This window comes from Physeter macrocephalus, chromosome 10, assembly GCF_002837175.3.
Source record: "Physeter macrocephalus isolate SW-GA chromosome 10, ASM283717v5, whole genome shotgun sequence".
Classification (NCBI taxonomy): domain Eukaryota; kingdom Metazoa; phylum Chordata; class Mammalia; order Artiodactyla; family Physeteridae; genus Physeter; species Physeter macrocephalus.
Genome location: NC_041223.1, coordinates 40,971,246 through 40,998,819, shown reverse-complemented (window position 1 = coordinate 40,998,819; position 27,574 = coordinate 40,971,246). Strand labels below are relative to the sequence as shown.

Here is a 27,574-nt window from a genome sequence, read left to right as displayed (position 1 = left end):
GGTTCCTCAAACAATACCATGGCAAGGTTCCCCTTCAGCAAAGGCCACAAGTGACAAGTCCCACTTCCGTGCATGAATTTCAAGCAGCTTTTTACTAACTTTAATATATTTGAAGAAATCTAATTTAAAAAGTCAGACCAAGATAACAAATACAAAAGTCTATTTGAACAGAAAAATAAAATGACAAATGAAAACTTCATTACCTTCACAGAGGTAAGAAGAACTTACACTCATGAAACAAGAATAGGATGCTAGTGAGAACACTCTTGGACAAAAAAATCATAGCAATATTTTTTTTGATCCATCTCCTAAAGGAAATAAAAGCAAAAATAAACAAGTGGGACCTAAACTTAACAGCTTTTTGCACAGCAAAGGAAACCATCAGTAAAATGAAAGACAGCCTACTGAATGGGAGAAGATATTTGTAAATGATATGACCAATAAGAGGTTAATATCCAACATATATAAACAGCTTATACAACTCAACATTAAAAAAAACCAAACCCAGATTAAAAAATGGGCAGAAGAACCGAATAGACATATTTTCCAAAGAAAAATGCAGATAGCCAATAGGCACATGAAAAGATGTTCAACACTGCTAATCAACAGGGAAATGCAAATCAAAACCACAATGAGATTTTACCTCACACCTGTAAGAATGGCTATCATCAGAAAGAACACAAATAACAAATGTTAGGATGTAGAGGCGAGGATGTAGAGAAAAGGGAACACTGCTGGTGGGAAATGTAAATTGGTACAACCACTGTAGAAAACCATACAGAGTTTCTCAAAAAATTTAAAAATAAAATGACTATATAACCCAGCAATTCCATTCCTGAGTATGTATCCAAAAGAAACAAAAACACTAATTCGAAAAGGTATATGCACCCCAGTGTTCATAACAGCATTATTTACAATGGAAGCAACCTAAGTGTCCATCAACAGATGAATGGATAAAGAAGATGTGCTGTGTGTGTGTGTGTATACACACACACACAGTGGAATACTACTCAGTCATAAAAACAAATGAATTTTTGCCATTTACATCAATATCGATGGACTTGGAGGGCATTAGCCTAAGTGAAATAACTCAGAGAGACAAATACTGTATGATATCACGTATATGTGCAATCTAAAAAAATACAACAAACTAGTGAATATAACAAAAAAGCAGCAGACTCACAGATAAGAGAACAAACTAGTGGTTACCAGTGGGGAGGGGGAGGGGCAATATAGGGGTGGAAGAGTGGGAGGTACAAACTACTGGCTGTAAGACAGGCTCAAGGATGTATTGTACAACATGGGGAATACAGCCAAGATTTTGTAGTAACTGTAAATGTAAAGTAACCTTTAAAACTTGCATAAAATAAAAAACAAAATAGGGTGGTAGAGTAAGAATGTACTTTTAAAAAAGAACTAGAAATAAAAATTTCAGTAGCAGTGCTTGAAAATAAAGCAAGCTGAGGCAATTTCCTAGAAAGTTTAAAAAAAAAAAAAAAAAAAAAAAAAGGCATAGAACAGATAGGGAAGTCTAAATCCCAATGAGAGTTTAAGAGAAAACAGAAGATCACTGCCCCAACTTTTGGCCCCCAGCAACCAAAAATTCACTTTGTTGTTATGAATTTGTCTATTTTGGACATTTCATATGAATAAAGTCATATTATGTAAAAACAAAGAGACAAAAAAGAAATGAAATCCAACTATTTTTCTTAAACTCAAAGACATAAATCTTCAGATTAAAAAAGTCCAACAAATAGGTTAAGAACAGAACTTCATCAAGAAACATCATAAAATTTCAGAATACTAACAGGCAACAGAAGACTGAAAAGCTTCCAGAAAGAGGTGGGGAAAAAGCCATCCTGTAGTGATGATAAAGGTCATTACAAGGATAAAAGCTATGCACCAGACCAAGCAAGAAAAAAAAAAAAAAAGGTATACACAGGTGTCCATACACATCTGCCTCCCATTGCTCATGAGAGCCCAGTAAAATAAGAATACAGTTGTATAAAAGGGAAAACCCCTGAACAATAGCAAGGATGGGAAGAGAAAGAGGTTTTAAAGACTTCTGGGAGAAGGCAGACAGGGAGGGAGCAGCTCCAGATTACAGAGGCAGAGAAACCCACAGTATAAAAACCCTGCCTGGAATGCAGAAGAGGAGAGCCATTGATGGAGCTCTGAGCTCAGAGTCAGCAAATGCAGTGGGGCCCAAAGTGGGGAGGAGTCTGATCTGCCCCTGCCCCACACTCACCTCAGGAGCATGGGCAGCTTTTATACCAGGGCAAAATTCTGAACAAATGTTTAGGGAAAGTGAAGGCTTCTCCAGAGAGAGAAGTGAGCTCCTAAGATAAGTCTTCTTTATTCTGGCATCTGAAATGTCCTCAATATAATAGAAAACTCCCAGCAATGCCCTTATTCTCTTAGAGAAAATTTGCCAATCAACTCACCACACTGGTCCACACAGAGCTGATCAAAATCCTATTCGGGAAAGGTCTAGCTGGAAACTCTCCAACTTATAAAAAATAAGTAGCAGAGCCCATGTCTACATCCATTTTGTCTTAAAGAACCAATAACATGAAAAGCTGAACCCAAAGAAGAGAATGCAAGCAATAGAAAAGGACAGGTAACTACTGGGCTGAGAGTGATTTGGGAAGAATATCACAGCAAATAAGCAAGAATAGAAGATCAGGAAAACAGATTACTCATGGCAGATTAAACCACATGCTTATCTCAGCACCCTCCCCCCGAGCCCCAGAAAAACAGGGACAAGAAATAAAGAGATATAAATCCACAATGTAAAAGAGAAGAAAGAACAATAGCCAAGAGATGTCAGCAGTGACTTAGAGGTGGAAAGCAGCAGTGAGACATGTGGTAACTGAGGAGCAGCCCAGGAAGAAGCAGACCTGCAGAACTGAGCAGAAGCAAGGCACAGCCCAAGCCTAGAGGGCTCAGTCACCAAGAACAGCCCAGGGCAGGATGCAGGTGGGGCTGAACACAGGAGTAGCAGTCTAAGGTCTCCCAACCCATAGCCCCTATTCCCCATCCTGCCGAAAGACTACAGGTTTATTCTCTAGCGTGGTGAATACCATAGCCATTAACCACATTTAATTTTTTAAATTTAAAAGCAAATAAAAGTTACAACTCAGTTCTGTCACACTAGCCATATATTAAGTGCTCAACGGCCATAAGTGTCTAGTGGTAACCTTACTGGACAGTTCAGATCTAGAACATTCCATCATCACATAAAGCTCTACTGGACGAAGCTGCTCTGGAGAAGGTAAGCCTAAGAGGCTCAGAGCTGGAAGCCAGGCATAGCTGAGGACAGCCATGAGGTGCCCAACTAGACAGGGAGTTCGAGAGGGGATGAGGTCAGCATTCTGGACCAGAAGGGCCCCTCCCCAACTAAACAACAGGATCTGGGAAGCCAGGCATGGAAAACCTGGCCCATTTGACAAGCTTAAAAAATATCAAACCAAGTATTCTTAGAAAGTAAAAATCACTAAAAAAATAAATCCAAGAACATCTCCTACGTAACAAAAAAGATCAAAAAGGCAGGACTATGAGGGAAAAGCTAAGGGACCCAGAGGATCACACCTGGAAATTCAACATCCAATTCACAGGAGCACCAAAAAGAGAAAACAGAAGCAGGGAAAGTGATCAAACTCACAACAGAAGCAAAGTCCCCTGTGCCAAAGAATGCAAGTCCTCTCCCTAAAATTGTCCAGCTAATGCCTGAGAAAAGGAAAAAAAAGACCCAGAGTAAGTCATACCCTCAGGAAACATCAGGTCCTGGAAAGTTTCAGAGGTGAAAAAAAAAAAAGGCTCCTGGGGACTTCCCTGGTGGCGCAGTGGTTAAGAATCCACCTGCCGATGCAGGGACCATGGGTCCGAGCCCTGGTCCGGGAAGATCCCACATGCTGTGGAGCAACTAAACCCGTGCGCCACAACTACTGAGCCTGCGCTCTACAGCCCACGAGCCACAACTACTGAAGCCCGTGCGCCTAGAAGCCTGTGCTCCGCAACAAGACAAGCTATCGCAATGAGAAGCCCGCGCACCGCAAGGAAGAGTAGCCCCTGCTCGCTGCAACTAGAGAAAGCCCAGACAGCAACGAAGAGCCAATGCAGCCAAAAATAAATAAAGTTCCCCACTTTACTCCTTTGTAGTGGATACTATAAAAAAAATTTTTTTAAACAAAAGGCTCCTGAGAAAGAAACTCAGCCATGGAACTTGGCAATAGTGGATGCAGGAAGGCAATGTAACAATGTTTCCAGTCTCCCCACCTAGTCAAGCTATCAACCAACTATGAAAATGTATCTATTCTGTTCAAAGGTAGGAGTTCAGAAAGCTTACCTTCTACAAAACTTGTTAAGTACTTGAAGAAAACACCACACAAGGCACAAGCCCACTTTTTACAAGGCACATGTGCGCACACTAAAAGCTAACTAACACTTAGTGCCTCACGTGTAGTAACTGGCTTAAAGTTTTGACAGCCCTGTGAGTCAGGTAGTGCTGATTATCCCTAATTCACAGGTGAGGAATGACTGAGCGGTGGAGCTAGGATGTGAACCTAGCTAAGTAGTCTGAACCAGGGCTCATTCGACTAACCCTCACTCAGTGCTGCCTCTCAATTTAGTTACTAATGCTCCATTCCTCCTTCCCAAGTTCACTGTCAGGAATATGTGTTACTTTTGTAGAGCAGAAAAGAGAAATTTTTCATTAGTACAAAATAGGTCAAAAATAAAACAATTAAGAAACAAAAAGAAAAAAAAACGATTTCTCTTATACTAAATCAAAGTTATAGAAATCCAAGCCTCAAAGTCTCCATCTATACAATGAAGATGACCACAGAGGCCCCCCTCCTTAGCCACTGTGAGGATTAAACGGTGACTCATGAAAAGACCTTGGTCCTGTGTAACTATTAATCAGAAAGACACTATGTTCCCAGATGTAAACAGATTAAAACACATGATGGGAAAAAAAAAAATAACAGATGGCAGAAAAAGTGCAGAACACACAAAAAAAGGGAAGAATAAAGGCAAAACAGAAAACAGTAACAAATACTGTAGATATTAATCCAATCATATCAAATCACTCTAAATGACAAGAATCAATTAAAAGAAAGACTGTCAGACTAGATAAAAAAACAAGACTCAGTTATGTGGTATCTATAGAAGCGCATTTTAAATATAATGACAAAGATAGATTAACAGTAAAGGGATGAAGACATATGCTGACAATCAAGAGAAAGCTGGAGTAGCTATATTAATTTCAGACTTCACAGCAAGGAAAATTACACAAAGGGCACATTACATAATAAAGGGGGTCAATTTTCCAAAAAGACATAACGATCCTTAATGTGTATGCACCCAATAGTGTCAAAACACATGAAGCAGAACTAACAGAAATGCAAAGAGAAAAAGATGAATTCACTGATATAGTCTGAAATTTCAACACCCCTCTGTCAGTAATTGACAGATCTAGCATGACGCTAGTAAGGACACAGCTGAACAACCACCAACTACCAACAGTATATAACTGGTATGTATAGAATACTTCAATAGCAGAATATATATTTTTCTCAAGCTCACATAAGACATAACATTCACTAAGAGATCACAATCTGGGTCATAAAACACATTTTAACAAATTAAAAATATAAATCATACAAAATATACTCTCAGACCCATAAATAACTCATAGGTCAAAGAAGTCTCCAGAGATGTTTAAAAATATTTTGAACTAATGAAAACACAACTCAATTGTTGGATGCAGCAAAAGCAGTGCTTAGAGGGAAATTTATATCATTGAATGCACATATAGGAAAACCTAAAATTCAATAATCTTAAGCTTTCACCATGGAAAATGAAACTAAATCCAAAAGGAAGGAGAAAATAAAAACTAGAACAGAAATCAGTCAAATTAAAAAAAGGAAATGAACAGAGGGGGGAAAAGCTAGTCTTTTAAAAAGATCAGTAAAATTGAAAAGCCTCTAGCCAGGTTAGAGGGGAAAAAAAAAGTAGAAGCAAATTAACATCAGAATTAAGAGGGGCCATCTCTACTAATCCCATAGACTTTAAGAGGGTAATAAAGGAATACTGTAAAAAAACAAAAAAAACAAAAAGTCTATGCCCACAAATTTAAAACTTTGATAAGTGGACCAATTCCTTGAAAGACACAACCTGCCAAAACTCTAACAATCTGAACAAACCCATATCTATTAAAGAAATAGAATAATAATCTTCCTAAACAGAAAACACCACACCCCCAAATAGGTACACTGGTGAATTCTATCAAACATTTAAGAAATTATGCCAAATATCTTCCAGAAGATAGATGCAGAACACTTCCTAACTTATGATACCAGCATTTTACAGTAAAGCCAAAGATCACAAAAACTACAGACCAATCTCTCTCACACAGACAAAAATCCTCTACTAATATTAGCAAATCAAATTTAACACTGTATAAAAACAATTATTCTAGGTATGCAAAGTTGGTTCAATATTCAAAAAGTTAATTAATGTAATCTACCACTTCAACAGGATAAAAGAACACTCACTGTAGTGTTATTTATGAAGGCAAAATCCTAAACATAACTTGATATCCAATAATTAGAGAGAAGTTTGAATAAATTATGGTAAAGTATACAAAAAAGTATCATAGAGCTATTAAAAATGTTTCATTCACCTAGGAAGATGCTTTGGTTACACAAAAAAAAACTGCAGAGTAATGTATATACCATTTTTGAAATGAGAAAGAATTCTATAAATATGAACATATATACTTGATGCATCATTATAGGTACAGAGAAAGTCTGGAAGCATAAGCAAAATGTTACCATTGGCTAAGCCAGGAGATAGAACTGAGTAGGGGTTAGAGAAGGAAGATGTGGAAGTAGTCAGCATTTCCATTGTGTGGTTTAACTTGAAATCAATCATGCGTGGCTTTAGAGGTTGAAAGAGTACAGTCCAAGGAAGCAAAAAAGATCCCATGTGGCGTGAACCCTCCTATTCTTATTTTGAAGTTGCAGACATCAAGACCTATTCTGCCTGTATAATCCATAATCCTGGTTACTCCTGCAACTTTCTGATGATCTAATATGTTAACAGTTGATCAGGAAACCTAACTATATCTAGAATAGTTATCCCGATTTTCATTTAATATATGACAAAATTTTTGGAAACTTTAAATCAGGTATGAGAAAATATGCTAAAAAATTCCACAGAAATAATGCTACAGAAATATGCTAAAAAATTCAAAACAGAAACATACCTTTTTTCTTCAGAAGAGCTCATATTTTCTCCATAAAGTAGTAGAATAAGTCCTTCTTCTACAGAAGCAATTCTTGCCAAAATATCAGCTACATGAATTAAAGCTGTTTCAGAGCAATTTGGAGCAGCCTGTACATTAAATATATCATATAATTTTAAGACACGCTAACATATCACAGACTAACATTCGAGGGTGGTCGTGTAGTCAAAGTTATATTACCACAACAAAAAAGCTGATTGTTTGGCTGTGAAATAATGTCTGAATTATGTGTCATTAGATTATATTCTCGTACCAGCACAGTTGATAAGGCAAATACATACACACTTTTTACCCAAACCAATTATTGATTATTAAAACAGTTGAAAGAATTGCTGCTATTACAGTTTTATATGTGTATAATTCTAGTTGACAAATGCAGTAGATCTTCTTCTTTGCCCTTTACTTCTCACTCACTGGGTTCCTGTATATCCAATCTAATTTTATTATACATGGTACCTAATATACTACCATCTTTTCTAAGGGATACCATCCCTTCCTACACCTGGTTGTTGGGTCATGAGTTGTAGGTGTGACTAAGGACAGCCAATTCACGGGCTGGCCAATAGCCAATGACGTTATCTAATGAGAAAACATAGGTTGGACCAATCATATTTCCCTACTTTTGATTCTTAAAAATACTAAAACTAGCTTTACCAGTATATACTAGTAAAGAAAGATGCCAAAAGAAAACAAAGTTAAAGATAGATGTATGAAGCAAAGAAGCAAACAATAGCTATGGCTCAAGATTCAGGAGTACATTTCTCAGCTCTGGTATATGGTTTACATTTCACAATTTACTTTATGGCATTCTATAATATTCAGTTGTGTATTATGCTCTATTTGTTTCTTCTCTGCTCATCTCGTTTCCCTGAGGTTGAATAAGGTTAAAATACTTTCATTATATCTACTTACTTTCCTAGAATTCCATACTTTGTACTACATTCACATAAATGCTTAATGTTTTCTAAATGAGCAATAAATAATGAATACTTGAATGGGTGAGCAGCTGCCCAGCCCATTGAGAGGTGGGCAAAGGGAGATGAAACCAATAAAAACACTACAAAACATGGACATGGAAAGGAGAAAACCTGTAGCCTACTGATAAAGCTTTAAGTCATTCCCCAGAAATTTGTCATAAAAAGTGGAGATATATTAGACTGCACTAGTGGTAGTGGTACCAACTCTTCCACCTGTTAAATGTCTGACCTTAAGCAATTTGCTTCTTTCAGCCTCAGCTGTGAAGGTTAAATTATATAATGTAAGGAAATATACTGTACAACCTGTAAAGAGACATATACGTATGTTCAGAACTGGGATAATTGTAAGTTTTTCTAAAGTAGTACTTGTTCTTCATGTAAAACAAAGCTGGCTCCTCAGGAAAATATTTCCAAAGGCTATACAGTTGCCATTAAAACAAACAACAAAACATTCACAAGACTTATTAGATTTGCAAAACAAATAGCTTAATAACTTTAGTCCTTACAATCTAAGCCTGACCAAAAAAAGTTTAAGATGTTTTATGTACTTTTCCCCCCACATTGTCATAACTAAAATCAACTGATTGTATAAACTAAGATTTAAAATACATTTATAAGGAAAATGGTATAATACTTCAGATTATCAAATTTAGAAGTTCCACTGAATATTCACTAATATCCAATTAAGAGACTCTAATACTAACCTTAGTTCCTTTCATTAGGTTATGAATAGGTTGAAGAAGCGCCTGGATCACAGTGTTGTTACATAAACATTCAATTGCACATTCTTTTTGATCACAGAGTATACAAAGAATTTCAGTTACCATACTTGCTGGAGAGTAATTCTCTGATAAAGAAGAAGTATTTTTTGAAAATTAAAACTTAAGACATTATTATATCTTTTATTTCTGTTAACTACAGCTGTTCCAAAAAGCTCATCAAGGTTAATTAAAGGATGCCCAAAGGATGATTTATTACCAAATTATGACCTTAAACTTGAGAATGTTAGCTTAACTTAACTTCAAGTTAATAAAAGTGAGTAAATGATAATATAAATACCAAAAGATACCATGAGATCATTTGCTGTTTGACATTAAAGCTCTGTTTGATAGTGAGAATGTGGCCTGAAGCAAATTCACAACTTCTCCCCTCCTGGCAAACACCTTACTTATTGTATTCACTTTTCTTCTTTTTCTTAAAAAAGAAGAAAGTGTCTTCAGGTGTCAAGCCTCATAGAAAATTAAAGTCATTACAACAAAACAGCCAAAAAGAAAGCAGAGGAGAAACTTTAATGGAGACTAGAATACTTCTTGTGTTACCATAAAACCAAAGAAATGAATGAGAATTTTTAAGACTTTGTTTTAAAATATATATAGGAAGACACAGATACGAATAAATATAATATGGGGAACAGTCCCTAAAATAAATATGGTATTTTTAGTTTGATAAATTAACATTTCCAGATATCTGAACTAATATACTGAACAAAATAGTTTTACATGAAAATAATAAAGTTTTACAAGACAGTGTTTTACAAAAGTTAGTAATATAAGGTTGTCCTAGTAAGATACAAGACTAAAACACCAAAGTTCTTAATTTATACTACAATATTCCATACTCCATAAATACACTAAGCAAATACTTTACAGAAAGGGAAAACAGAAAAGTTCAGCGATTTTTTTTTTTTTAACAAGCTCAAGATGAGAAACCCTGTTTGCAGTGAGACTACTGATGAGCATCTGACCATTATTCATTCATTCATCCAACTTTCTGCTACTTTTGAGTACTATGGAGACAAAGAAGTAAATAAAATAGTCCACAAGATGGTAAACCAAGACATTATCAATTATAACAAAGGATAATATTTTTCATAAAAGAAGCATAGTATGCTGTAGGAGCATATAGCAGGGGTACCTAACCTAGTACTTTATACATGTAAATATCAATACCTTAAAGGTAGAAAAAGTATGAGGAAACATTGTTAGGACTAATAGGCTGTTATAATTGCATGGATAAAACCTACCAATTGATAGATGTATTACAACACTAATATATGACACAATTTTTTTCTGCGATTCACCTGTGTTCCTCTAAGAATTTGTACCATCATTTCTAAAGTAACTTCCACGTTTAGAACGCTTGAGTCTATAAATCTGGGTTGGGGGGAGGAGGCGTGTTGTTATTAAGTGTTTTACTTTGAAAACAAACTTTTTCCTTTGAATTATCAATACAAGTTATCTTTTAAATGTTGACATTTTAAAAAATTTTTATAAGTCAGTCAACAGTTATAAGACTAAAAGGTATTTTTCTGAAAAAAAGAAAAGGTTTTTCCTTTGCTTTATTCTTCAATAAAAGATGACCCCCAAAATAAGTATTGGATATAAGCTGAAACAAGCAAGCTGATCAAAACACCCAGGAAAATATAAAGGATAGAAAACATCAATAAAGAACACACTAGTGGGCTTCCCTGGTGGCGCAGTGGTTGCGCGTCCGCCTGCCGATCCAGGGGAACCGGGTTCGCGCCCCGGTCTGGGAGGATCCCACGTGCCGCGGAGCGGCTGGGCCCGTGAGCCATGGCCGCTGGGCCTGCGCGTCCCGAGCCTGTGCTCCGCAACGGGAGAGGCCACAACAGAGGGAGGCCCGCATACCAAAAAAAAAAAAAAAAAAAAAAAAAAGAACACACTAGTACCTATCGAACTTAATATTGTTTAAGAACATCTTGATCTTAAACATCAGAATTCTCAGCAAAATTGGTTCTAAATAAAAATGTACACCTTAAATATCAGTGAAAAAATTAAATTTCATGGTTTACTTCCAGGACCAATGTAATTTCTTTTTTTACTTTTTTAAAAATAGATCTTTATTGGAGTATAGTTGCTTCACAATAGCCTGTTAGTTTCTAATGGACAACAAAGTGAATAAGCCATATACATACACAGGTCCCCATATCCCCTCCCTCTTGAGGCTCCCTCCCTTCCTCCCTAGCCCACCGCTCTAGGTCATCGCAAAGTACCAAGCTGTACTCCCTGTGCTACACTGCTGTTTCCCACCAGCCAACTATTTTACATTCGGTAGTGTCTATATGTCAGTTACTCTCACTTTGCCCCAGCTTCCCCCTCCCATCCCATGTCATCAAGTCCATTCTCTATGTCTACCTCTTTATTCCTGCCCTGCAACTAGGTTCATCAGAACTTTTTTTTTAAATTCCATATATATGCATTAGCATACAGTACTTGTTTTTCTCTTTCTGACATACTTCACTCTGTATGACAGACTCTAGGTCCATCCACCTCACTACAGATAACTCAATTTTGTTTCTTTTTATGGCTGAGTAATATTCCACTGCATATATGTGCCACATCTTCTTTATCCATTCATCTGATGATGGACACTTAGGTTGCTTCCATGTCCTGGCTATTGTAAATAGTGCTGCAGTGAACACTGTGGTACATGTCTCTTTTTGAATTATGGTTTTCTCAGGGTATATGCCCAGTAGTGGGATTACTGGGTCATATGGTAGTTCTATTTTTAGTTTTTTAAAAGAACCTCCAGTTTTCCATAGTGGTTATCATCAATTTACATTCCCACCAACAGTGCAGGAGGGTTCCCTTTTCACCACACCCTTTCCAGCATTTTTTTGATAATGGCCATTCTGACCAGTGTGAGGTGATACCTCATTGTAGTTTTGATTTGCATTTCTCTAATAATTAGTGGTTTTGAGCATCTTTTCATGTGCCTCTTGGCTGTCTGTATGTCTTCCTTAGTGAAACGTCTATTTAGGTCTTCTGCCCATTTTATAACTGGATTGTCTTCTTGATACTTGAGCTCCATGAGCTGTTGGTATATTTTGGAGATTAATCCTTTATCTATTGTTTCATTTGCAAATATTTTCTCCCATTCTAAGGGTTGTCTTTTTGTCTTGTTTATGGTTTCCTTTGCTGTGTAAAACCTTTTAGTTCCCATTTGTTTATTTTTGTTATTTCTGTTACTCTAGGAGATAGGTTAAAAAAGATCTTGCTGTGGTTTCTGTCAGTGTTTTTCCTGTTTTCCTCTAACAGTTTTATAGTGTCTGATCTTACAATTAAGTCTTTAATCCATTTGAAGTTTATTTTTGTATGGTGTTAGGTAGTGTTTTAATTTCATTCTTTTACATGTAGCTGTCCAGTTTTCACAGCACCAGTTATTGAAGAGGCTGTCTTTTCTCCACTGTATGTTCTTGCCTCCTTTGTCATAAATTAGGTGCCCATATTTGTGTGGGTTTATCTCTGGGCATTCTAACCTGTACTCTTGATCTATATTTCCATTTTTGTGCCAGCACCATACTGTCTTGATTACTGTAGATCTGTGGGATAGTTTGAAGTTGGGGAGCCTGAGTCCCCCAACTCCACTGTTCTTTCTCAAGATTGCTTTGGCTATCCGGGGTCTTTTGTGTCTCCGTACAAATTTTAAGATTTTTTGTTCTAGTTCTGTGAAAAATGCCTTTAGTAATTTGATAGGGATTGCACTGAATCTGTAGATTGCTTTGGGTAGTACAGTCATTTTCACAATATTGATTCTTGTAATTTGATAGGGATTGCACTGAATCTGTAGATTACTTTGGGTAGTACAGTCATTTTCACAATATTGATTCTTCCAATCCAAGAACATGGTATATCTCTCCATCTGTTTATGTCAATCTTTGATTTCTTTCAACAGTGTTTAATAGTTTTCTGAGTACAAGTCTTTCACCTCCTTAGGCAGGTTTCTTCCTAGGTATTTTATTCTTTTTGTTGCAATGGTAAATGGGAGTGTTTCCTTAATTTCTCTTTCTGATTTTTTGTTGTTGGTGTATAGGAATGCCAGAGATTTCTGGGCATTAATTTTGTATCCTGCAACCTTACCAAATTCATTGATTTGTTCTAGTAATTTTCTGCTGGCATCTTTAAGATTTTCTATGTATAGTATCACATCATCAGCAAACTGAGTTTTACTTCTTCTTTTCCAACTTGTATTCCTTTTATTTCTTTTTCTTCTCTGACTGCTGTGGCTATGACTTCCAAAACTATGTTGAATAATAGTGGCGAGAGTGGACATCCTTGTCTTGCTCCTGATCTTAGTGGAGATGCTTTGTTTTTCACCATTGAGTATGATGCTTGCTGTGGGTTTGTCATATATGGCCTTTATTATGTTGAGGTAGCTTCCCTCTATGCCCATTTTCTGGAGAGTTTTTATCATAAATGGTGTTGAATTTTTTCAAAAGCTTTTTCTGCATCTATTGAGATGATCATATGGTTTTTATTCCTTAATTTGTTAATGTGGTGTGTCACACTGATTGACTTACGTATAAGTGAAGAATCCTTGCATCCCTGGGATAAATCCCACTTGATCATGGTGTATGATCCTTTTCATATGCTGTTGGATTCTGTTTGCTAGTATTTTGTTCAGGATTTTTGCATCTATGTTCATCAGTGATATTGGTCTACAATTTTCTTTTTTTGTGATAGCGTTTTCTGGTTTTGGTATCAGGGTGATGGTGGCTTCGTAGAATGAATTTAAGAGTTTCTCCCTCTGCAGTTTTTTAGAAGAGTTTAAGAAGGATCAGTGTTAGCTCTTCTCTAAATGTTTGATAGAATTCTCCTGTGAAGCCATCTGGGAGGTCCAATGTAATTTCTTATGAATAATGCTGCAGCTTAATAAAACCTCTTTACTAACCTAGTAAAACCTCTTTACTAAACTCAAAACATCCAGAAAATAGAACATTTTTAGATGGTTTCTATTTCTCTATTTATAGTAACAATAGAAGCAGAATTACCTAAATGACCAGGTGATGTCATCTTTGGACAACTTGGTGAGTAATAGATAAGTTGGGTAAACAGAACCAGCAGATCTGCAAGGGATACTGCATCTTCAAATAGGAAAGAAAAAAAAAAGTTATTTTCTAGCATATGTTTACAACTTAGAAAAATTTTAACTAAGCTTCCATCCTCCTAATCTGAGGTTTCATAGAGACTGTGGTACAATTAGGGAGAAAGAGGCTATAATCCAAGATTATATCAGGAAGAATAAATTAGACATAGTAAGTTAAAAGATAACAAGGGTAAATGATGTAATAAGTGCTATGTGAAGGTGTAGTTTTATCGCTTATGTTGAACCAATCATTTAATATAAACCTACCATAGGAAGATCTATGAATCTGATCAGGGCTGTTTGAGTTTATTCAATTAGGAGCAGTAAAATTCAGCTTAGCATGTTGGTCCAGCTAACTTACCTATATAGCACTGTAGAACAGAGGTTAGAAAACTTTCTTAACCAGATCGTGAATAGTGTAGGCTTTGTGGCCAGTCTGTCACAAAGATTCAGCTCTGCTCTTGATGCACTAAAGTAGCCATAGACAATTTGCAAATGAGTGTGGCTATTTTCCAAAAAAATTTATGTATGCTGAAATTTGAATTTTATATATTTTTCCCCCATCACACATTAAGTTTTCCCAATAATTTAAGAATATACAAGCTAATCTTAGCTCAAACGCCATACAGAACACTGTACCAGATTTGGTCTATGGGCTATAGTTTACCAACACCTGCTATAGAAGCTTACATAAAAAATTTCTGGTGAAAGCACACGTGAATTAAAAGTGAATGCTGACCTATACTAAATACAGTAGGATAGATCTCTCAAAACTGAGTTTTGAGATGATCTGTGACATCTGATAGGCCAAAATGTTGCTGTCAAAAGTCAATTAAAATGCTAAATAAGTTGGATGATAGACATAAATTTAAGTTGAACACCCGAAACATCACAAATATACATTAATCTTCCTATTTCTGTAAAGTTCACAAAACCTACACAACAGCAGCTCTTTTCTTGAACGTCATTTCTCTGCGTGCCCATTATACCTAGGATTATATGGCAGTACCACATAAAAGTACATAAAACACTTTTTCTTAAGGAGTTCACAATCAACTTAACCATGGAGAAAAGGCTTAAGTAAAACAACTAGCAAACAGTATAAAATGTTCAGAATGAAGATACTTTATAACAGGAGTGGGAATCTATAGCCATCATATCCTAATTTTGTAAGGCCTGCAAGATAAGAATGATTTTTCCATTTTTAAAAGGTGTGTAAAGTATCTCAGGGTCCTCAAAACCATTCCCAGATTCACTAGGAAGACTCACAGAATTCAACATACAGTAATACTCCCAGCTATGATTTATTACAACAAAAGGATACAAAGTAAAATTAAAGGGAAAAGGCACATAGGGTGAAATCAAGAGCAAACCAGGTACAACTGTCCAAGAGTCCTCTCCCAAGGAATCGCACAGAATACACTTAATTCTTCCAACAACAAGTTGTGACAACACATGTGAAATGCTGTCTACCAAGGAAGCTCATTAGAGACTCAATGTGCAAAGTTTTTTATTGGAGACTGATCATATACATAAGTACTCTCTGCCCAATACATACCAGGATTCCAGACACCCAGAAGGAAAGCAGGTTTTCAGCTTAAAACACATTGTTTGTATTAAGAGTGGCTCACTGTGCCTAAAATGTTATTAGTTCTGGCAACAGTGAAAAATCCAAGTTCCTAGATGCCAGCCAAAGTCCAGCCTTGCAAGCAGCTCTTTGTAAGGATAGTGGTCTCTGGACTAATGCGTTAACTTTTTTGCACATGCATGCGTGTGCATATATACACACACAAAGAATATGCAACAGAGACAGTATGTGGCCCCAAAAGCCCAAAATATTTATTATCTGGCACTTTACAGACAAAGTTTGCTGATCTCTACTCTGTACTATATTCCTAGAATAGACAAAAGTTTTAAGGAGAGTAAGGAAGACAACTAACAGCATGTGAATTCTGAAGGAGAAAACTTTAAAAATGGGACTTAGGGTAACAATAATATAGTAATATATCATATGGTACAGGGCTTTGCAGTTTATAAAATACTATTCCCAAACCTCTTCTCTGTGATCATCTCAAATATTCTCCGAGTCCAGCACTGATATTCTATTTTTACAGATAAAGAAACAAATAGCTCAGTGATTTGCCCAAAGATCTCAGCTAGTTTTTAGGGGAACCAGAACTTAAACAAGGACTTCCAGTTCTGGATCCAGATTTGGATCATCCAGTATATCTAGGATTTTGAAGGGCAGAGAAAAAATAAGGAAAACATTAAAGACAGGGAAAATAAAATTATACATATAGGAAGAAGTACATACTGAAAAACAAAAAAACCAATAACACTTCAAGATAGGTAAGGCTGTCAGCAGAACAAAAGGTATGTTGCTCAGAACCCTAGGAGAGACCAAGCCAAACCTCTAAATTTTAAAAATCCATAGCACAAATCTTACCATACCTGAACATATTCATATCTCCTAATTGCACTTACCTTTTCTATTCTTCAGCTTTATAGGAAATAGCTTTCTGCCTTGTGTATAGATCAATAATCTTCCTAAAAGGCACAGTGAGTGAATGAAATAAATGTATTGTAATTCTTGTCCTGAGTAGTAGAAAGTTTTCTGCTTGTTCCCTTAAAAGAAAAACAATTACGTTTGTTTTAATGCCATTATATTTTACAGTACTTATTTCATTAAACAAGGCTGAATATTAAACAAGGCTGCAGTCTATAATGGAGACACTTGGTGTAAATTTTTTTTAAAAATTCTCTAGTTTCCCAAGATACTTTAACACACCTAAATCTGAAGAAAAGCATTCATAATAAAATTTATCAAACCTCAGAAAAGTACAACATGCACACAGTGTTCACCATAAGATTGTTAGTTATCTCTCATTATAAAGATACTTCAAGTTAAGGAAGAAAGGAATATAAAACATTACTTATTGTTTAATTCTACCAATTAAAAGCCAGTACTACAAACGATCATATTTATAACCATGTTTGCAAATGAAATTACAATCTCTAAAATACAGACTCCTTCTAACATATATCATTTACTCTCTCGTTCATCCATACATTCGAGATCTATTGAGTACCTCTTTTATTTAAGACCCTGAATTATTTGCTGGTGTCAAAAACCAAGCAGCAGCATGAAACTGGGCTTCCAATTCAGAGTACGGCAAACAGCCTGATACGCACAGAGCATGGAGAGGACAAGTAGGAGAAACAAAAGGCTAGAGGGTAGCTGCAGCACATCACATAGGACTTAGCTGCAGAAAGAGTATGGGCTTTATTATAGAGGCAATTGGGATGATATTAAAGGTTTTCAAGCAGGAAAGGAATCAAACATGCATGTGGAAAACTGACTCTGATGGCAACATGGAAAGGTGAATGGAAGAAGGCCAAGGCTTAAAGTAAGACTCATTAGGAAAATCATGAACAAAAGCCTCCATAAGAAAAAAGAATGGAGAACAGCAGACAAATGTTTAAGGAACTGAAATCAATATGCCTTAACCAGAATTACATGCAGACCATGATAAAAAAAAAATTCTCAAGTTCATAACTCAAATATCTGTGTACATAGTAAATTCTTCTTCTATTTAATTCTGAAGAAAAAAATGTTTAGAAAGAATAGTGATTTCAGTCCTTGATATTTTAATATTGAAGTTCCCATGGATCTTCCAGATAGAATACTAAATATAATTAGTACATTGGTCTGGAATTCATGAAAGGAGTATAGACTTAAATATTTCAGTCATCACTTATATATATAAATATGTAATATTTGAAACCATGAGTGAATGGGCTCCCTCAAGAAAGAACAAGTAGACTAAGCTGAAAAAAAATAAAAGGCAAAACTTTTGTGAGTACAGACATATAAAGAAAAGAGCCTTTCAAGTGACTAAGAAAAACTTATTAGGATGAGAATGAAGAAATCAAAGAATGGTATTAGGAAGATGAGGGAAAGGGTCAAGAGAGGCAAATGCTATAAAATGAGGGCAAGAAAGAAGAGAAAGTTAATGGGAAGATCACTGAACCATAGAAATAAAAGCCTCATTTCTGTGGTTGAGAAGTGACTAGGCGGTAAAGAAATGGGGCCTGGGTGTATATTAAACACTTGGAAGGCCTTTTCTCTTAAGGGAAGCAGAGAGATGTGAGGTACACATGAACTTGCTCAGTTTTTTATATGAAAGATATGAGTAGGTTTAGAGAATGCAAGGAAAGGTACCAATAGAAGGGGAGACACAACAACAAATGAAGCAATGTCCTGGTTCTTAAAAAAAAAAAAAAAAAAAAAAAAACAGATGGAAACAGAATCAAGAACAGTGGAATAGATCAATCTGGAATGGAAGGATTACTCTTCATTGCAGCCTGGAGAAGGGAATACTGATAAGGGCATATAAATATGCATCTGTAGGTATAGATGCAGGACATTTGGGGATTTCATACCCAAAATGTTCCATTTTTCTAAGTAGGATGCAAGGTTTCCTCAAGAGAGGAGTGGGCAGGAGCAAGGCAGGGGGTTTAACGGGACTGGTGGAACACAGAAGAAAGAACATCTAAGTTGATTCCAAAGCAACACAAAGAGCCATGGAAGCTAGAGAAATACATCAGTGCACCATCAATTTAATGTTACAATGCTCTCTGTTCAATTTCCTGAGGACCAGAGATGATCTAAAGTTGAGTAACTGCAGGCAGGAAACTCTGAAAGAGAAGAAAGCAAGAATTTTGAAAGAAATGTCAAAAGAATGCAGTGAAGCACCCAGAGGTCTTCACTAGATAGGGAAAAAATCAAAGCCACGAAGGGCTGGGGGAGTGGTAGAGGGGAAAAAAAGCTAGATACAACATTTTAATACTAGATTAGAAAAATTTATGAATTTACAGATGATAGAATATATATCAACTTATATACCTTTTTTTGTCTCTCGAAGTTCTGGCTTCTGTACTTTCTCCTCTACTACAAAACACTTATCTGTTGAAACCTGTTAATAATTGGTCTTTGAGCATTTTTCTTAAGAATTTACTCAGGGATAAAGAAAATTATAAGATATCTTCATATTCTCAAAGAATTTAATATTTGCTTAGAGAAGTGACATAATATAGAATGATAAAAGACATCAAATTCACATGGCAAGTTGTGTGATGTAAGCAAAAGAGCAATAAAAATTCACACTAGGCAAAGGAAGCTTCCTGAAAACAAAGTTTATTCTTTCACAGTAAGATTTATATCAGTGTAGGGGATTATGGATAGTGGCAGCTGGAGTAGCAATAACAAAGTATACAGGCACTGGTATGCCTTCTAAGAGAAGATTCACTTTAATCAATAACTAGATATGAGATTGGATACATATATTAGGGCCAGATTATGAAATAACTAGGATATTTTAGCTCAGACAGAGGATAAGCCGAGAAGAATCAGAGTGGGGTGAAGTGTCCAATAATAAAACAGTATTTTATAAAACAGAAACTTTCCTCCCACTAAAATGCATAAATGGCTGATATACTTTCATTCTTTCTTCCTCTAGTGTATTATTGCAGCATAACACACTAGGACATACACCGTGGTATGAACTGAAGAACTGCAGATGGTAAGATTCACTACAATAACTTCAAATGTAGATCAGCTATAAAAAGTCATCATTATGGTATATCTTAAATTTGTGGAAAGTATTTTGTATTAGCAAAAGCAATCTAATTTATGATATTAAAAAATAAATTACTAAGCTATTTTTATTAACAAAATTTACCATTTTTAAAATGTAACAAAATATCATACTTACCACAAGGCTTTGAATGTCCGAAAACCTCATCAGGTTTCATGGTTTTACACAACTCAAAGTACTGAACACACTGCTGAACTGCTGTAGTTATCTAATAAAATAATAGCTTATTAATTCCAGAAGTTTAAGTCCACAACTCCATGTATTAAAAGAAGTTAGTCAAGGCTGTAAAATATGTTGGGAAAATATTTAAGAAAAATATTCAGAAAATCTAGAATAGCACCTTTCCAGGCCATTAAAGCTCAGTCTCCCCAGTTACATTTTAACTATGGCATCATTCTGGGAAACAGAAAATATTTGTAAACCAACAAATATAACATTGTCACAATGTTGATGTCAAGGCAAAAATACAACCGTACTTTACATTTTATAGTGAAAGATGCAAAAATTCTGGCCATGACTTTAAAAATTATCTTGCCAATATCCCCAGTTCCCTTGCCTTTGAGTCTTTTCTTCCTACTTAGCCAGCAAAATGTGAACTGGATCTAGCCTTCATTTCTATCTTAGATACCAGAATTGTTAAACACTGATTAAAAAAAAATCTCAATCCAAAGAACAGTCACAAAAAATGACCTCCAGCTTCTATACCCAGCGATTCTCTGATAGTCTTTATTCTACCTCCTCCCATTCTCCTCAAGCAGAGATTTCCGATCTTCTCCCTTTCTTCTGCACCTACATACTTCCTGTAGATGCCCTCTCATTCTAACTCTCAAATAAAATAGAGGCCACCAGTGAGACAAGGAGTGATAACTGTTAGATCTGGTAATAAGGAGGTTTCCAGTGACTTTGAAAAGATCAGTTTCACGGGAGTTTGGGGAATAAAACTAACTATAAGGAATAGGAACAGAAAAAGTAAAGGCAGCTAGTATAAATTTTCATTTTCAAGAAGGCTGGTTGTAAAAGAAAAAAACCGAGTAAAACATAGGGGTGGGATCTTAGAGTCAAGAATGAATTCTTCAGGTTGGAAGGATATGGTCATGCTTAAATAAATAGAAAGGAAGTTTGACTCTGCAGGAGAGAAAGGATAATTGACAGAAAAGTGTCTAAGAGCAGGAGCAGCTAGGACTTAAGTGGAAGGAAGGGTTAAGCTTTAGATGGGAAAAAGATGGAGGTTGTGTGGATACAGGCAAGTTCGTAATCACGGAATCAAGGAATTGATAGATTTCCTAGTCTCATTCATTCTTATAGCCTCAGTTTCATGCAAGAGAGTTAACAGGGCAGGATTTCTATCATTAGAAAGGCCTGCTTCCAAGACTGGTCCTTAACCAGCATCTGGGAACTTGGATTGCAGGAGCTTCCCCCCATTCTAAGAACTGTACCTAAACTGTACAAACAATGTGGTTTATGCTGAACGTCTGTTTTCCTTCTGGGAATGTGGAATCCCTGGTTTGTAGCAGGCAGAAGGTGCCAACATGATTAACCCCCAATTTAAAAAGAAAATGGGCACTGAGTCTCTAATGAGCTACCCTGGTAAACAACATTTCACATGAGCAGTCACAATTTGACACTGGAGAAATTAAGTGGAGTCCTGTGTGACCCCACTGGCAAAAAAGACTCTTGGAGGCTTAAGCTTGGTATCTTCCAGACTTTACCCAATGCACCTCTTCCCTACACCAGTTTTGCTTTGTATCTTTTTTCTGTAAGAAATCATATCTGGGAGTACAACAATGTGCTGACTCCTATAAGTCTTCCCAGCAAATCATCAAATCTGGGGGTGGGCTTGGGGAACCCCCCTTCCATATCTATGTCTTATCTAAATCAAACTTTAGGATCCAGATCAATAAAATGAAACTTCCCCCCAGAAATCTGGATCTCAAATTCGATATGACCAAATCTACCAAATCTAAAGGTATAACCTTTCCCAACTTTCCTGTTTTCTTCCTACTGTTACTTATCTCAATGAATGATAGACATTCAAATGAGTAAGTCCTCACCGAAACCCCTTTCAAAAAGCCAAGTCCTCTAAAACCTACATTCTAAATATAGTACTCCTGAGTCCACCCATTTATCCCAATACACTGTCATAGCCTTAATTCATGTTTCCATTATCTTTTGCTTGGATTATTGCGAAGCCTCTTAGGGGAGAAATATTGAAGTAAAAACTATCTCCACCTAGCACCTTCAGCCCATTTTCCAAATTTTCCAAAGCCCTAATATGATATTACTTCAGTACATGAAAATCTATCAGTGGCTCACTGAACCTCCAGAATAAAGGCCAATCTCCTAAATTTGACAATAAGAACTTTTTAATGATCTAACATTAGTCTTATTCCTCTTATCCTCCAGATGTCCCCCTCCCCAGCCACACCCACATGCACAGAGAAATACATCTACCTGTGTAAAATTCTGTCACCAAAAGCCAGTTCAACATGTGACCAGTTAAATGACCAATTCATTAAAAGCAAATCCACTAAAAATCTCACCAGGCAATGCACACCAACTGAATTTGAAACACATTCAAAACTGAAATTAACAACAAACTCATTTTTATCTGCAAAAGGGAAAGGGCTGAAGATTCCCCTTAAGTAGCTCTTTTCTATTTTTATTGGAATTATGAGGCCCTATCCTGCCTCATACATGAATGAAACAAACTGAGGTCAACTGGCACAGACCCAATTTAAAGCATCTAAGAACTTTTCAAAAAACATCATCCACTTAATATTAGCTTTCAGGGGACTGATTTTCAGGAAATTTCTCTAATACTAATTCACATTTCTCTTAGCAATCTATGTCCAGCCATATGAAATATGTGCAGTTTCCAAGTGTACTATGTGTTTTCCAATCCCTAAAGACTTTAAACATGCTATTTCATGGCCCTGAAATATTTTCCCACTGCTACCTTAACCACACCACCCCTCTTTCCCAGAATAACACCTATTCATTAATAAAAAATTTCCCACTATCCTTGAAAATGAGCAATTGTTCTATAGATAAAAAACCAGAACCATATTTCTATATAACCATGGTTAACAGGTATCTAGAACAAGTTTAAAACCTTGTTAATCATGACATGTCAACAGATCTCAATGAACATACTTTTGTAAGCAAACCAATCAGTTAGCCCCTTTCTTCTAAAAGTCAGCCAACAACAGACACATTCCAGGAAATCTACAGTTGGCACGAACTCACTCTCACCTCTGAAAGCCCAACCTGAGTTCCAAGTTTTCCCCGAAATTTTATATTAACAATCTGCTTTGCCTAATTAAGTAAGCAATAAACTCAGTTTTATGCATTGTTTCAGATACTGAACAGTAGTCCTAACCCTCAACGATTCTGGAGCTTACATGGAGATTACCTTGAGGATTCTCATTTGGCATCATTCCATGGGGTCCTCAAAGAAGAGTGTTCACTGGGGCCCCAAGTCCCAAACTTTGATAATCCTTCAGATTTGCCGCCATGTGAGTCTGTCTCAACAATGATCTAAGCTTCAACTTGTTTCACTGAGTTCTCATTGCTAGATTTTATTTTCCTTGGATTTGTAATGAAATAGGTCTTTGTACAAAGTAGAATTTTGTTTTGGAGGAGCACCATTTGGTCAATAGTTCTACTATTAACCTGCTTATTCTTCTGTGCTCATTTTGCTTTTGTTGTTATTTGTAGACTCTGAACTCCTGTCTTCTTTTGGTTTAGCTTGCATCTACTGAATATATAAAGTGGAGTGTTCATAGGAAACAAAAGGAGGCATAGTCCAAAAAGTCTCTAATGCAGTCAATCCAATCCAAGCCAGCCCTGAGATCAGCGGCTACCAGCAACAAACTCATGCAAAGGCAACTGGTCAAACTGCCTTGGGACTGCTACAAAAATTTCATGAGGACACTCCCTGACTTGTCAATTCTTGAAAGAGGGGAATCAATGATCATCATGTCACCAATCACACAGCCCCTCCCTAGCTTCTGCTTAGTCAGAACCTGAGACACCATTCATAAGCACACACTTTTGCCCAAAAGCATAGTGATCTGTTTCACGTTTGTCATGAGTTTATCTAAAGGTGCAACCTCCTTGACAGAACTACTTCCTAGATGAACTTACTCTTTAAGATCCTAATTCTTACACATAAATTGGTAAATAGCAACAAAAAAATGACTTTGAAAAACTGCCATTATGGAGAACTTTTGGTGACAAATATACTTGAGGCTCTAAAGAATTAGAAGACAAAAGAACAAATAGCTTCTCTGAGAACTCAAAGTACTATCTCCAAGATAATCTTTCTCACTCTAATTTACTTCCACTCAAACCTTCAAAAACCCATTCTTCCTTGCACTCATTTCTACTCACCTTTATCTTCACTACCCACTTAAACCCACTTCTGTTCCTTCTACTCCTTCCCGTTACTTCTTACACGTGTTATTTTTTTATTTAAGAAGGGGTAACAATCACAGAAAAAGGTACATCTTAGAAGAAGGACAATCACATGATATAATACCCCCTTTCAACTGCAGGAGCAAAAAGCAGATCTACAGTAGGTAAATTTAAATATTAAAGAGTCAAGTTGAGGGTATGAAAAGCGATTATCCTAAACCTTAGGAAAGACAAATTTGCTGTAAAATTCAGGATTTTATTTCATACTTATTCTCCTGCACTAGGAAATATGTACCAGCCAGCTCACTTAACTGTTAACCCCTAAGATTGGTGAGGTGGGGTGCGGGGGGGAGGGGCGGAGTATAAAAAACAGTAAAGTAGGGAGAATTTAAATAACCTAGCTGTCAATATTTTTTTTAAACGACTTTAAGAGGGCAAGAAAAATAAGAAATGTACTACATAATAAAGCCATTTCAGAAGTCATTCCCTTAAGGGTAAACTGGACAAAAGATTCAAATTGTTAAAAATAAAAGAATAGTTATGCTGATAGCCAAAATGCTTTTCAATTAGTACAGATATTGCTTTAAAAAACTGATAGCACATACACAAATTATTTGTTGCCCAATGCTACCTACTGAAAATGTCATATGTGCCACAGACAGAACAAACTGCACGAAAGAGTAGCCACTAACCCATATTACTATTAAATTTAAATTAATTAAAATTAAAGAATCAATTTAGGGAATTCCCTAGTGGCACAGTCATAAAGAATATGTCTGCCAATGCAGGGGACATGGGTTTGAGCCCTGGCCTGGGAAGATCCCAGATCCCAAAGACAAATCCATGGAGTGGTCCAAAGTTCCCACTGCAGATATACAAAATTTGATCTTCAATTCTGAAAGGAAAATGGGAACAAACACACATGGCATCCATTTTCCCCAATGTTTCTTTTCAAAAGTTGGGTTTACTTTTAAAATTATATATACACACACACACACACACACACACACACACCCCATTAAAAAAAACTCTTGATATTTCGGTAAATTTAGGAAAGCTTTAAGATAAAATGAGGTTTAAGATGAAATCTCATGCAAGTTTGATTAATTATGAACATGAAATATTTGAACAAGTTGATAGAATACTGAAGTTGATAATAAAGTAACTATCTGTAGGCTAAGAATTGATTATTGTATAATTCACTTTTCAAATAAGGAACGGATTTTAAGAGTTAATCTACAAGAAACATTTGAAATACATCCACTAGGGCCTATGTCATACCAACAGTTATTTGTATGTCAAACCATAAGAGGAAAAAAATTGTTCTTGGATTTTTCTCCTTTTTCTATTCTAGCAAGATCACTCTAGGCTCATATGGCAGCAACAAATTTCCATTTAAAATGGGAATGAGAAATGTGGAAAGAATTCCAGTTTCTCTAAGGATTTTTAAATATCTATTACCTCTACAAATAAATTCCCATCCTAATATTCAACATCTCCCTCTTCTCCTTTCTGAAGCCTAATTCTCAAACACAAAACAATTATTATTCTCCTTTCTGCAATTTATGTTCTACTGCAGTCTTCCTAAAATTCACAGTTCTAGGAATCTTTCCCTTTACCTCATTTCTCAACTCCTAACTACATAGAACGTATTTATTATCTCAAAGTGATATTAGTACAACTTTAATTCCACAATTTTCATGTTTGTCAATTAATTGGTAGACTTGCAGTTCCTTTCAGTGCCCTAGCATGTTGTTCTACTAACAGCAGTAAATGCAGAAAATTTTACTAATATATTTTACAGTATTAGTTTATATTTAGTGTAACTTGAATCAATTTTTGCAACTACAAAAGCATTTACCATTCTGAATTTTATCATGCAACTTTCAGTTAAAAGCATGGGTAAATTTTATAGAACAAACTCCCCTACAAACACCTGATCTGAATTAAACTATATGATAATATTATGGCCAACCCAATACTTAATATGGCTTACCCCAAAATAGCTAGTTACCAGCCCAATTTACTATGAAGTTATATATTTCCTAACTGTTATCCTGACTGTATTTTAAGTCTCCACTTTTATCCTTTTATGTTCACAGAATGGTAGTTTAAAAGTCACATAAAAGGGGGACTGCTTCATTATCTGATATTAATCACTCAACTTTGCACATTCAAGTTATTACATCATATATCTTTTTGTGATAATATTTCTCAAGATAAGAACAGAAATATAGACTTACCAGAGATTTATATTTCTTTTCAATAAGTCTTAGTACTGCAGCTCTGCTATAATATGCATGCTAAAATTAGGAGTAAAATGGTATTTAATAGTCAAGCTATACCATTCAAAATCTATTTTTCCTGCAACATTTCTTTAACATAAATTATACAATAACTTAGTTTAAATTATTGTAATCAGGATAAAACACGTTTTTCTAAGTACAATGGATTATGAGCATAGCAGTCATAAGAATAAAAATTATATTAAAAACTGGAGCATTTACTGACAGACCAATAGAAAACAATCTACCCCTCAGTTGTGTCTAGTTACCATGCTAAATTACTTTAAAACCAAAAAAACCATGTCTGACTACCAGTTTATGACAGAGCCTAAAGTAAAGATTAAGAAGTGAGGGCGAGGGGGGTCGGGGAAGGAATCACAACTCTCACAATGAAGAGGGTACTGTACTGTTCACGCATGCAGAAATCTGCCAAGGTTGAAATGCTCTGAAGGGACAGTATCTTAATCATTCTCTGCCAGTCATATTTTAAAAATGATTTGAAATGCCAAAAAAACTCTCTCCTTAGAACTAAACATAGATGAGATTAAAATATGATTTTTATGCATTGTACAAAGGGGAAAATTTACATGAATATTACTTATGTTCGATATCATTAGCCTTCAATGTAGTTTCTTTATTTTACTTTAAAAAATTAAATAATAGTCTGTAAAAACTATCAAAATTCTGGGGAATAGAATTTAATTAAGTGGGGTTTGGGTTAATTGAGGGTTAATCAAAACCCTGTGTGTTTTAACCCTTGTAGCTTAAAATGTTTTTAAAAAACCATTAATCTTTTTTTCAGGTTTAGTAAGAGAAACATGTTGACTTACAATTAAACTATTGATCATGTTCTAAAACGAAAGCCTCATAGTACATCCCTTAGACCGGAGTTGACATACCACAACCCTCAGGCCAAATTCAGCTGCCCCCTGATTTGGTAAACAGTGTTTTATTGTAACATAGTCACATCCATTCATTTATATATTACCTATGGATGCTTCTGGGCTACTGAGAACTGAGTAGTTGCAACAGAAACAGGACAGC

At 35.8% G+C, this 27,574-nt stretch overlaps 1 protein-coding gene across 1 annotated transcript in view; it reads right to left on the bottom strand.

Annotated features, from left to right (window-relative positions):
* TBC1D32 (TBC1 domain family member 32) overlaps window positions 1-27,574 on the bottom strand; it is a 229,217-nt gene that overhangs the window by 166,087 nt on the left and 35,556 nt on the right. Inside the window, exons 11-16 of the mRNA XM_007116575.3 lie at window positions 26,489-26,548; window positions 19,947-20,037; window positions 16,657-16,797; window positions 14,078-14,170; window positions 8,991-9,133; window positions 7,271-7,398 (exon numbers count right to left, since the gene is read on the bottom strand). Of these exons, the coding sequence (XP_007116637.2) occupies window positions 7,271-7,398; window positions 8,991-9,133; window positions 14,078-14,170; window positions 16,657-16,797; window positions 19,947-20,037; window positions 26,489-26,548 (656 nt within the window). The remainder of the gene's footprint in view (window positions 1-7,270; window positions 7,399-8,990; window positions 9,134-14,077; window positions 14,171-16,656; window positions 16,798-19,946; window positions 20,038-26,488; window positions 26,549-27,574) is intronic.